This window comes from Plectropomus leopardus, chromosome 2, assembly GCF_026936395.1.
Source record: "Plectropomus leopardus strain MGB_pleo_1.0 chromosome 2, ASM2693639v1, whole genome shotgun sequence".
NCBI lineage: Eukaryota > Metazoa > Chordata > Actinopteri > Perciformes > Serranidae > Plectropomus > Plectropomus leopardus.
The window spans coordinates 20,323,302-20,336,001 of NC_142177.1; the positions used below are offsets into that span (position 1 = coordinate 20,323,302).

At 38.6% G+C, this 12,700-nt stretch overlaps 1 protein-coding gene across 1 annotated transcript in view; it reads left to right on the forward strand.

Annotated features, from left to right (window-relative positions):
* The window catches only part of tex264a (testis expressed 264, ER-phagy receptor a), an 85,278-nt gene extending 72,700 nt beyond the window's left edge, over positions 1-12,578 (forward strand). The window contains 3 exon segments of the mRNA XM_042504257.2: positions 283-454; positions 10,673-11,034; positions 11,036-12,578. Coding sequence (XP_042360191.2) covers positions 283-454; positions 10,673-11,034; positions 11,036-11,074 — 573 coding nt within the window. The 3' untranslated portion in view covers positions 11,075-12,578.
* Positions 12,579-12,700: the final 122 nt, after the last annotated feature.

Here is a 12,700-nt window from a genome sequence, read left to right on the forward strand (position 1 = left end):
TATTACATCATGCTTGTCGCAGTTTATAATAACTTACGTGCTCGTCTGTGTTTCTTTCCAATCCCAGCACAATGTAATTATGAAAGGTTAACACCATCTTAATTGTAGGGACCTGTAAAAGTTAGTGAAGCTCTGTTGTGCCAACTTCAGCTGATACTCAGGCTTTACTAACTTTTTTTTCCCCCAGCACTGCTAAAGGAGTACACACACAGCAACTATATAACAATGGCTTATGTTAGGCTTTACATATAACTATTAACTTTATGTTGTTTTCTTCTGCAGGAGAGGAAGCTGTGTGCATTCCCAACTATTGAGATCTGTGGCTCAGATGTCACCAACTATATGGTTCCACTGTCTCGACAGACGGACTTCTTTGTTCCAGAGATGAAGGAGGAGGTTAAAACAGATGTTAAAGAAGAGGACTCTGACGAGGACAGAGGAACTGACATTACAGGTAATGCTGTGTATTTTGTTTATTCCAATCAAACACTGTTGTTACTGTTGAGCCCTCATTAGGAAATAATTGACAGCGTAAGCTAAAAAGCTCTCCCTGACAACAAAATTCCAGCTACTAAAAAAATGTTGTCTGTTGAACTGCAAACAGATGTTTTGATAAGGTAATACAACCAAGATGAAAACTTTTTTTTTGATGCACAGCTTTCAGGTTTTGCTTCCATAACATGTCATCTTTTAGACGTGTTGAAATAAAAGATCCAAAATACAAGTGTTTATTTAAGTTCAAAATTCTCCTCTGTAAATGTATGTAAATGTATGCTAAAGGTGCATATTCAATTAGATAATGCATTATCTGCATATCGAAAACATAACATTCCAGAAAACATGTAATAAAAAATATATTGTCTTCCTTCAAGTTATCAAGTGGGAAAGTTTTATGGTGTTATCAATTAGTTAAAATCTTTACCCTTTATACTTACAGTGTATTTTTTGCTAAAAAAAAATTTGGAAATTTATCAATACATAAAGAGTTGTTCTCCTCCTCTAAGCTGGAAATCTCCAATTCAGTAGCACCTCCATGCACCGATATGCTCCAGTTTCTTCTATCTATCTATCTATATTCTGAAGGTTTTCAGAGTGGGGTTATATTATATATCATTCACAGTTGGATTTTATTCCAAAAAATGGGGCTAAAATTGATATTTCTTATGGCTGTTAACAGGATTTTTGCAGATATAAATTACATAGATATAAAATTCTCTCTGCAAAAATCATTGAGTCCAATGGTCCCAGGTGTGGATGCAAGATGAGGACCAGAACAAATAAAAAGGCAGCCAGAAGTATAAACTAAAGGTGAGCTTTACTAAAAGCGAGCTTTACTAAAAGCGAGGAGAGGGCAGGAGGCTAGCCGGCCATCAGGGAAGCTGGTGGCTGGTAAGCTGGGTGGGGGGCACATCGGGCTGGGGCTTGAGCTGATGTCTGGGAGGATCAGAGTGGACGTTGTTTTTGAGTGGCTTGGGAGTCTTTTTTAAGGATTGAGGACCCCTAAAACCAGGCAGGTTCCCCAGAAGGGATTGGAAAAGGGAATGACAAGAAATTGCTCTGCTGGGTCCATGACTGGTCAGTTCGTTCTGTCTGAGACACAGAGACACACAGAGAAATAGAGAGACAGGGAGACAGGGAGACAAAGCACAGGTGACACACAAGGAGTAAAAATACACAATAAAACAGGAAACAACATCAGTAACTAGAAACAAGGAAAAAACAGAAAACAAAAAACCCCCAAACAGTCCACAGTATGACAAAACCCCCAAACCATGACAAATGGGTAAACAAACTGCAACAAGAAGTTTGCACCAAGCTTTATCTGATGTTCAGGTTTTTGTTTTGGAAATGTATGCAAATTAGTGAATTTTTAATTAGAATGAGCTTCATTTGCATATTTGCGCATATAATTTTAAGAAACCTCTAATACAAAAAATAATTGAATGTAAGTAATCAGTTGGGGGAAGTTAAATGGTAATATCTATATTTATACTGTATATTAAAAAGTTTTCCCTTGGGGGGGTGTTGCCCCCAAAAAGTAAAAAAAAAAAAAAAAAGGTGATCATCCAATAGCAAGTATTTTTTGTGCTATTTTGTCATTGAATCTAATCTCTTTTCCAGTCTAATGAAGCGAGTTAATAGAAACACAGGTTTCTGCTCTTTTGAGATTATAGCTTGTCAGTCAGAAGCAAAAAAAGAGGAAATGTGTGGCAACTTTTATTTTGTCCAACCCGCACTGACTCCCCTCCTGCCCTTGATCTCTGAACGCATGTGATATACGAGACTCTGTAATTGTTCTGTCACTACAAGTATGTGTCTTCAAGCGTAATGTCTTCTCTGCTACTATTATTCTTTCAAACTTGCTGGACCTGTAGGCTGGACTCGTGGCAGTATTGACTTTGTTATTGTACAAATCACTAGAGAAAGAAGGTGGTGTTGGTTCGGTGCAACAGAGTGGGTGGAAGTGGGCTGGTTTTGCATCAGCTGCTGTCTTCTTTGAGCTTAGATCATGTTAAATGTCTTGTAAAACACAGCAGACAGTGTATCACGAAGAAGGTCTTACGTGATCTCTGTGTGCTCACGGGTCTTTGGCATGTTGGGGTCTCCATTGTAGCCAGAGACAGGTAAAGGCCATTCTTCAGACAGAAACAGCACAATTGTCAGCTGTGGTGCCGCTGACTTTCTGTTGAACTGAGAGTCAAGGCTATTCACAACTTTAAATTAGTTTGTCAGCAGACTGGTCACCAGACCGAGACAAAGTTTTATTATGGCTCTTCTAACAAATGAGAAAGTTAATAAGAATGAACTAAAGTGTTAGAAAACATTTCACCACGGCAATTCAGATAAAACAGAGTTGATCGTGTTTTATAATCTTTTAATGGTGGTTTCTCTCGCTCTCTGTTTCACTCACTCACACACACACATGCATGCACACACACAAATGCAGTCTTCACTGTTTTCTGTTTAATCCAGAAATATACCCTCACAATCTCATAAACCAGAAACCATACAAGAGGTGAACAGTTTCTCCATTGAACTTGAAATGGTTTGAACGATAATTTGAATTTGGCAATGTTTAATAAATACACAGCTTTTGTTGAGCACATTGTGTTGACTGTCACAAGCTTTTAATCAAAGTGGAGCTTGGCGGGTTTTGTTCAGATGAGCTGATAAATTTCATCAAGCTGCAGGATGCACAATATTATAAGAGAGAGCATGTTTATTGTCTAACTCATGATGGACAGTGAAGTGAAGCCGACAGTTCCAGAGCGGATATGATATGAACACTAACTGCTCATGCAACATAATCCAAGTGTTCGTAGTGGTTAGTCAAAAACCTGTACTGATGTTGGTGGCACTGGGATCCAAGAGCACCCCCCCTCCGCCAGCAGTTTATTGTTGATTTCTTCTATACATGAAAAGAGAAAATATAACAAATCAAATCATTCACATTAAACAAAGAAAAAAAGAATTGATTATATAATTTGGGTTATTATTTCTCACATTTTTTAATGCATCCATAATGTTGGCATTCTGGGTACATCCTCAGACCCCTCTAAACAAAGGAATCATATGAAAAACAATCCTGTCAACAAACAACATTTTAACAGGGAAAATCATTAATTTTACTTTCAAAGGTTGTCTCATTGTTCAGCACTCAGTTGGTCTGAAGGGGGTAGCCTGACAGGCCTAAAGAGAGGTTACTGTGCACAGAATAACTTCCTGGGAGCGTGTCAGAGTCCCATGCAGGGGGTTGGGTGTGGTAGCTAAAGGTGAAATGTCATTACGCATGGAGCGCTGTCCTTTAACTGTGTTGGATAAAATTAATATCCTGATTTAATAAAAAAAAATAGCTAAAGGCAGTGACTGCAACAATAAGAATCTTATGGTAAAAGTCAAACTCATATATATCACAGAGAATGAAAAAGAGGGAAGAGTTCAAATAAGAATTAGGTTAGATAAACAGGATCGTTTGAGATCATAATGTAGATGATTGACAGCAAAAAACATGTCAAATACGCACATTTAAAGCATTAAAAGGCTTTCTTTTATAATATGATAGAACACTGGATTATTTTCATGTTGGTCCAAGGGGTAGTACACTGAAATGAGGTCCTGACTCGCAGCACATACAGAGGAGCAGGTCGAAATTAGAATATAGACAAAATGAGACAAAACAACAAAAAATGTATAAAAATAAATAAATAAATTCAATATAACAGCATTCTTGGTGTTATAAATAAAAAAAAAAAACCAGTTATTTCTCAGGGTGGCTATGTAGGACACACGTGTATGTGTATGCGTGTGTCTATATTTGTAACTGATGAAATAGAGACAGAAGAGCTATATAAGACTTAGCAGATAACAATGAGGGGAAAATACCTGATGATGATGATGATGATGATGATGATCATCATCATCATCATCATAATAGTAATACTAATAATGTAATAAAAAATCCACCAAATAATGTAAAAAATAAATAAAAAATAGAAAGGATAATAACAATAATAAAAAAAAACTACAACTGGGGCGTCCGGTGGCAGAGTTGAGAAAGCAGGCGCCCAATGAATGAAGGCAGTGTCCTTGCCGCAGTGGCCTCGGGTTCGACTCCTGCTCGTGGCCCTTTGCTGCATGTCGTCCCTTCTCTCTCTCCCTCTTTCACGCCAGCCATCTGTCCTGTCTAATAAAGGCTAAAAAATGCCCAAAAAATAATCTTAAAAAAAAAAAAAAAAAAATCAAAACAACAGCAACTGTTGGCTGTCTAGAAAAAACTTCAGTCCCTCCTGGTACGAGGTGTTTATTCTTTTTCACATATGCTTTAGGCTCTCTTTAAGGAATGTGTTTATGCTCCCTTGGACCACTCAACACCCAAGGCCTCTTTGCTGTTAACAAAAGAGCTGAGAAGGAGCTATTGTGTGATTGGCGGTAGCAGAAACATAAATGGAGTTTCAAGAGTGACCAAATTGCTCTTGTGAAGTGTTGCTTTTATCAGACTCTACACGGCTGTACTGTATATTGTGCGTTTGCAGGACCCACTTGTCAAAATTGCAGTGTATACTAATCTTGGTTGTTTCTTTGGAAAGTTTTGTTGAATTTCTTAATATGAGTTTTACTTTCTTTCAAATGAAGAAACTGATGTTTTTGTTGAGGTGTGCATTTTCCAAAGAGTTCAACATTTGCACCGTCAGCTCAGGTATGAAATGTTACACAACAACAGGAAGGCAGGTGTGAGGCTGGATGAATGTCGCCTATTTGTGAGCAGTGTTCCTACATCATGGCTGGTCTTTCTGTATAGTTTTGATTTTGTGCTGGTGTATTACATGAGTAATAGGACTCATCAGCCGCTGTCAGAGATGGAGACTGTGTAAGTGTGTTTATGTTCCCAGACACAGCTAAGCTTTCTTAATGAGAGACAGATCAATCAGTGGAGCTAAGCTTTGTCTGACAAGCCAGCGGTGGATATCCCGCTTTGGCACCTGGGAGATTGCCTTCGACTTTTCATCCCTTAACTCTGCTGTCCGCATTATAGACCGCCTCGACCATAAACTCTCCCTGTGTCAAACATTTGTCCTGCTTCTACTATTACAGCACACTGAGAGTGAGTAAACACCCAAACAAAATGAAAACACTTTTATAATAATGTTGTGATCGCAGCATCCACTGTTTGTGCTGCGAGAAGCTTGTTAATCTTTTGAGGACGCCAATCGGCCTCAGTGTAAAACAGGCCAGTGGGCTTCATTTTTACACCATTTATCCCACTGTTGAATGGTCTGATCATCACAGTCACAGTGGACTTATTGGACCCAGCTAAGGTACAGCCTTACAAAATATTGGCTTGTTAAACTTGTCAAATAGTTTATAATTGCTAATTGTACTTGTGCAGTAACTAATGGTCTGTTTGTAATCACTGTATAATTACACATCATTTGGTAATAATGCCTTATTAAAGTGCGTGATTATTGTGGGAGGTAACACTGTCTGTCACATGTGGCCATACAAACCCTGCTCACTTATGGCTAATTACTGCATCTTTGTGTCCATGATGATCCACTTTGGTCCACATTATGTAAATGTCATCATCTGCCCATGTCCTTGAGGGTCTACATGGACCTCAATGTGAACATCTGCGTGCAGACCAAAATTTTTGATCATGCAGACTATGCATATAGCAAGCACACCAACAGTGCATGCTCCAGTTAAAATGATACTTGTTCCACATACCAATTCAGTATGGACGCATGTGACTTTAGCTGGTTTGCCAAGAAGACGAAGGAAACATATGTTAGTTTTTTGCGCGATATGATCTGCCAATACTCCACCAGGAATTGTGCATGCGTGGAAAGCCAGACTGATGGGGATCCTAAATTGTAGTATGAATGGAACTGTGTGCACGTCCACACAACCAGTACAAGTCTGCAACTGTATGAAGCATTGCAATGCATAAAGTATGTCAGGTTTAGAAGGAGATATTAATTGCATTTCCAGCCAACTTTTATTGTGCCAGAAATTTTAAGAAGGATAAAATAAAAAAAGGTTTTTTGTCCTCAGCTGCGGTGAAAAATTTCGGCGTATCAATGAAAGCTAAATGCAATGAAGTGCAACCGAAAGAGAATAAATTATGACATGAAGGATCTGGGTAAAAGTCCGCTTAATCTTCTCCTTCACTGTGCAAAGAAGAGGTCAACATCTGAGACAAAAAGTCCCAGCAGCCAGAAACATCAGATCTGTGCGGAGGTGCGGATATCTGATGAGGAGAATGTAACCTTCCTCAATGAAATAAATAAATGCCATTTTTACATCATGTTTTCCCTATTGTTTTTGTTTGTTTGTTTGTTTGAAATCTGACTGCTGTTCTTTAAGTCACATCTTCTACTTTTTAAGTCACATCTTTTATGATTTAATGGTTTCCATCTGGAAAAAAAAGTGCCACCAAATGTGAATTTTAATGTGTCCCTCTCCTAATATTCACATAACAGTAGTGCATGGAGTGCGCATTTATGTGCATTTTCTTTTGCCTGATTTCTAGGAATTTGTGCTAAATTTGGATGGAAACAAATTCTTTTTTTTTTTTATAATAACACTGTTTATGATGTGCAGCAATACATGTGTATATTTTAGGATGAATATTCTTATAAGCTCCTTTTTCTAGCTCTTATTTGCAAACATCTGTATCATCTTTTAACTCCTGTTTATACATTTTATTGTCACATCTTTCTCGTCATCCACTCACACTCCGATTTTCTGAGGTCTCAGCATGCCTCAGCCCAATCCGTCTCTAATTACCACCTTAAAAAAATCCTTTCCTCTGTTCCAAACAGTTGGAAGAACAAGACCTTGATTCTCTGCTAATAATCCCAATGGGCCCAATTTAGCAACTAATTTAGGCAAATGTTATCTAAAAGACTTTCAGAGGCACAGCTGGCTTCAACCAGGGTACCAATTTCAGCACTTGCTAGCAGTTGTAGAGGGGGTGAAAGTTGTCCAGTGTGTTGAGGCTCTTCCTTCGGGGGCTGTCCACCCAATTACCCTAAATAGACCCATTATTTCCCGTAAAATTCCTTGTATTGTAAAATGAGTCTCTCTGGAAAAGTACTTTAACTGCAATGTGCAAATGAAATATAAATTGCAACCTACAATCATATGCATTTTAAACCACTCAGTCACATCACATTTATAGTGGATCTGATCTACCATAGATTATTCCCAGTGGTTTTGTTTGGACCGGCTGGCTAATCAACAGACTCATAAACAGATATTATAAATAACCTAAATGGACTTCTCATATATGATATTCGTCATGCAGACAGGATCAGATCTGCCAGATGTGATAATTAGATTGCTGAGTGGTACTGAGATGTGACTGAATGAAAAGGAAAGACTGGCCTCAGCGGGGAGCTCAAATACTCCCTGTTTATTGTATTTGGGTCCCAGATGACACATTTAGTGCAAACACACTTTGAAGTGTGGATGAGATTTATTTGGAGTGTGAAAGCAGCAGGGAAAAGGCTCGGACAATAGTATTTTAGTGTCTTGTGGGATGGTGAAGTCAGCTCAAGTCAAATTATATCTATAGAGGATGTTTTATATCGAGGCTGTTCTTCTTAAATCAAATAATATATTAGGGACACACAAAAATAGGAAAAACGTCAGTATGTTGCACAAGAGCTGGAAAGGAGAAGTGGTCAGATAAAACAAACACAGTCATAAATTGGAAAAACTTTAACCCAGAATTTGGCATTGAGGTTTCAAAGTCTGTTTTTTTTTTTTGCAGAGCAAGTGTTGGCATTTTCTTCCATCCTGCCTCTGACGTCTCCTCTGCAGAAAGCTCACTGAGTAATATTTGTTGTGTAGGTGGGAGATGTTACATTTATGAGCCTTGATTCCTATTTTCATTTGTAATTTTAGGCAGTATGACCAACAAAGGCCTCATTTCTTTCATTTCTCTCCCTCATTTCAGTTCTAGTAGTTTTTTTTTTTTATTTTTGACCTACCTGACAAAGAGTGCTGCTCTTTTCAGCAACCTTAATTTATTTCTACCTTTCTTTTCAGATTTTCATATCGCTGGCTTTTCCTGCAATTACTATGCTTCTGCTCAAAACATTAGAGCATTTAACTCCTGGTTCACTAACACAGTAACACCGAAAAATAACAGTAGTAAGAGATAATGAATGGCTATTCGCAAACGGAAAATCGTAGATCAAAGGCCACTTAGAATCAGGGTTAGAGTGAAGGCATTAGCAAGCTGATCATGTGGGTGAGAAATCTCCATCAGTTACGCTAATGGACACTGTTCATGATTGTTTCAGATATGTGTTTCAGACAGCAGCAGCATAACTGTTCCCTCCTTGTAAAGTTTTAGTTAGTAGCTGCATAGTAGCACAATACAGGAACATTAGATTCAAGTAATGTCGCTAACTTGGCCATGACTGGTCTCTGAGTTCATATGAAATATCTCTTCTCTCTTTAGCAATAATAATCTGGTTCCTCTGAGCTCAGCTGACACACAGACTGCTGATGAGCTTTAATAACAGGGTTCAAGCGAGGTTGGTATAATGATATTAAAGTGACTCAAAGATTCAGATCTGATGAATTTTAAGTGACCGAAGAATAATAGTTTCATAACACAAAAGACAGAGAATGAAAATGCATATACACACACATCTTAACACCCTTGCATCATCTTTAATGAGGTTTATTACACGCATAATAATAATGTTAGTTATTGTATATAACAAAGTTATTTTTTGCTGGAAATGTTAATACATCTTGACAGATAATCTTCATGTTTCTCCTGGTAGTGCTCCTTATGGCATTTGTTCGAATCCACCACAGCTGTTGGAAAACAACCAATCAGAGCCAAGGAGTCTCTCACGCATCTTATAACTAGTGTAACTAGTATACAACTTATAAATTAGGGAGAGCTGATCAAATATGAGTCAAGATTCTGTAACCGCATTGCCCTATTTCTCGCCTCAAATTTTAGTGTACTGTTTAGCTGTTTAAAGTTTGTTCTGGCTGGTGGGCAGTGCTTTGTTTTTGCATGACTGTTTTTCACATGGCATGCAAGTCACGAATATTCTCATTTTGGTTTGAAAAAAACAGGAAATGCAGTGACAGAATCTGTATTCATATTGGATCGGCACTGCCTAATTTTACAGTGTAAATTAAGGTTCTCTGGTTGTTTATTATACACATGCGGTGGATTCTTGCACATGCCATTAGAAGCTAACAGGAGGCAGAGAAATATTTTTTTCTTATTCGTCTTATGTATTTCTGTGCTAATATAGTGCCAGTTTGAACAAATACAACAAAGTTATTTTTGTAAATTTACCAACTACAGCTTTACGTTTGTTTGTTTGTTTGTTTGTTTGTTTTACCATGCCAGTGGTGTGACTCTATAGGGCAATATCTCTCTGGCAGCTGATTGGTCCCCATTCTAATATATCATCAATGAGGTTGACATTTATGTTTTTTTACGAAATGTCTCAACAACTTCTGGGTGGATTGTATGTACGTAATGGATGTACAGACATCCTAGGGGATAAATCCCCATTTTTGGGTGGAAAACCACGCTGTGCCACTTAACGCACCCCCCAGAGGCCTGAAGATCTTGAGATGGATATACAGAGCCTTCTCTCCTGTTGCATATGTTTTAAAGGTTTGTGTTTTTTTTTTGTTGTTTTTTTTTTGTTTTTATTCATTGCATTGTTTCTTTATTAGCATATTTCCATTGGTGTATTTTGTTTGGGGGATTCTTGTGTTTATGAATTAGCATTGTGTCTGAAGCTGCAGCACATTTCTCCTAATGAAAATGTTTTAGGCCCTTTGCCCTTTGTCAGCCACTGTAGTTGTGCTTTAGAACCAATAAGCAGAAATACCAACCAATGTTTACTCAAATATCCAAATAGCCATGCCCAAGATTGTCTCTGTTGTAGTGTAAACATTTAGGAGATGCAGTAACCATTTTTTACAACTTTAATTTTCCGTGTGCTTTTCTGAATTGTGAAGGTAGTAGTGACTTCGTTAATCCAACACTAAATAAATCAGCACACAAACAAACACCTGTAGTCCATGCTAATTGAGTTTCCTCACCTATAATCATTCTAGTTTGTATTTGCACACTCATAGAGCCTATTTTATCTGTGTCTCTTTCCCGTTTATGTTGCAGGTGCAGACTCCCACAGTGATGTGAGTTCAGTGAGTGGCGGTGTGCCGTGGGACAGTAGAGAGACATCCCTAGCTGCTTCCACAGCCGCCTCACTGGCATCTTCCCTGCCTCTGAGGGACGTAATGGATGCAAATGAAGACGCTAAGCAGAGGGACAACAGCGAGAGAGGCTCGAACGAGTCTATGGGCAGCGGCTCGTCCTTTGAAGAGCTTGACATGGATCAGGAGGAGCAGGAGGCGGGAGAGGAGAGGGAAGAGAGGGGAGATGGAGAAGAGGCGGAGGTCCCTGAGGGTGAAGACGGAGCTAGAGAAGCAGTTGAACTGATGGCTGAGAAGATGGAGCCCGTGGGGGATGGAGAGGAGTAGGGAGGATGCTGAAGAGATAAGAGATGAAGCCATGTAACACTGGCATGATAGAGAGTTTCTCAGTTGTTGCTGGTTATCTGTCATGTAATCTTGTTGGTGGATCTAAAGCTGTTCATGCCATGACCAACATGCCATATTTCTGCGCCTTCTTATTCTCTTTCTGAAGCCTGTACTTTTTGTTATACTGTAATCTCATTTTTAAAATATAATTCCTGATCCTATATTTAAACTCTGTCAGGACAGAATAATAGACAGCCCCATTTAGTTAAATCTTCTTAAGTAATTTTCTCTGCACATGTTGTGCAGAAAATGAGAGGCACAATTTGTTCAACTCTATTTTTCATTTCGAATTGTAATCCTGTGTGAATCCCCACCATTCGTGTTCAGATTAGAGGTGACACTTCAGTTTAAGATTTACATCAAGGGAAAAAGCAGTGACGCCGGCTATTTTGGATCATTGTATAACTTCTTTTTGCCTGTGTGTGACAGTTATTGTACCCCACTTTTAAGGTCATGCCCTGAGGAATTTTTTGTAACATATTCGTGTGCATTACCCGATTTTGGTGTCTTGATTTACAGTAACATTAGGTTTAAAATTTGCTGGAGCATTCACAACACAACAGCTCCCCAAAAGTGAAGCCAAAACATCTTGATCGCCCCCTGGTGGCTGGTTGCAGTACAGGTCATAAACCCCGCCCCCTCCATGAAAGCAGATGGGAAATGGGCCAAACTAAAATCTCAAAGTACACCTCAAATACATTTTCCCAAAGCTTGTTTTTGTCTTTTTACATAGTTCTTATTATGCTGGTCTTTGTTCAGATTTTCCTTTTTCTTTTAAGTTTGGTTTTAAATAGTTAGTTAATGCAATAAAAAGGGGGATTGAGGTAATGATTGGCAGCTGTTTTGGGCCAATCAGCTTGCTCGCGATCAAAGGCGCTGCTCACGTTTGGTTTATGGGTTGGATCTCGATATTGCAGAGATTGTTGCTGCGCAGACTCTGGCTCTAATTGACTAGCATAAGATGGCAGTGACAGTATTGGGAATATTTCAGCTTTGTTTTGTGTAGTGGGAGGAAGTGAAGACACATTGCCCATCTTTATAAACATCTATTTACAGGAGCTAATGCCGTATGAATTTTTGGATGGACATATTTAATTATGTTTTTTGAGGGGAAAAATCTAAAACCTGAGGCAAAAAGACATTCATCAGCACCGGTAATGTAACACCACAGTAGCCTCCAAGTCACTGAGACTAGGATTTAAAATGCAATTTAAAGATGTTCACTTTTACCCTTGGATACTGTACAGAACATTTTACTGTCACCCTGCGCTGAGATTATTGCTTTTTAACATAATGTTCTCTTCTATAGTCAGTTTATTACACCACACATTTTTAGCCAAAATTCATTCACTTCCACAGACTATTTGTGAAATGTTTGTAGGTTGAAATTGTTGGTGCTGTGAGACATTGGAAGTAAGGTACAGCACATTGCCATGGTTGTGTCTTTCTGTCTGTAATAAAATTTTCAAATGAAAAGTTCACTTGACAGAAACGCATAGATTGTTGTTGCACAAAAAATCATGTTACCCTTCTTCCATCTGTCCGTCTGTCCATCCATCAGTCCATCCACTTTCATCTGCTTATCTGGGGCTAAATCAGGGGG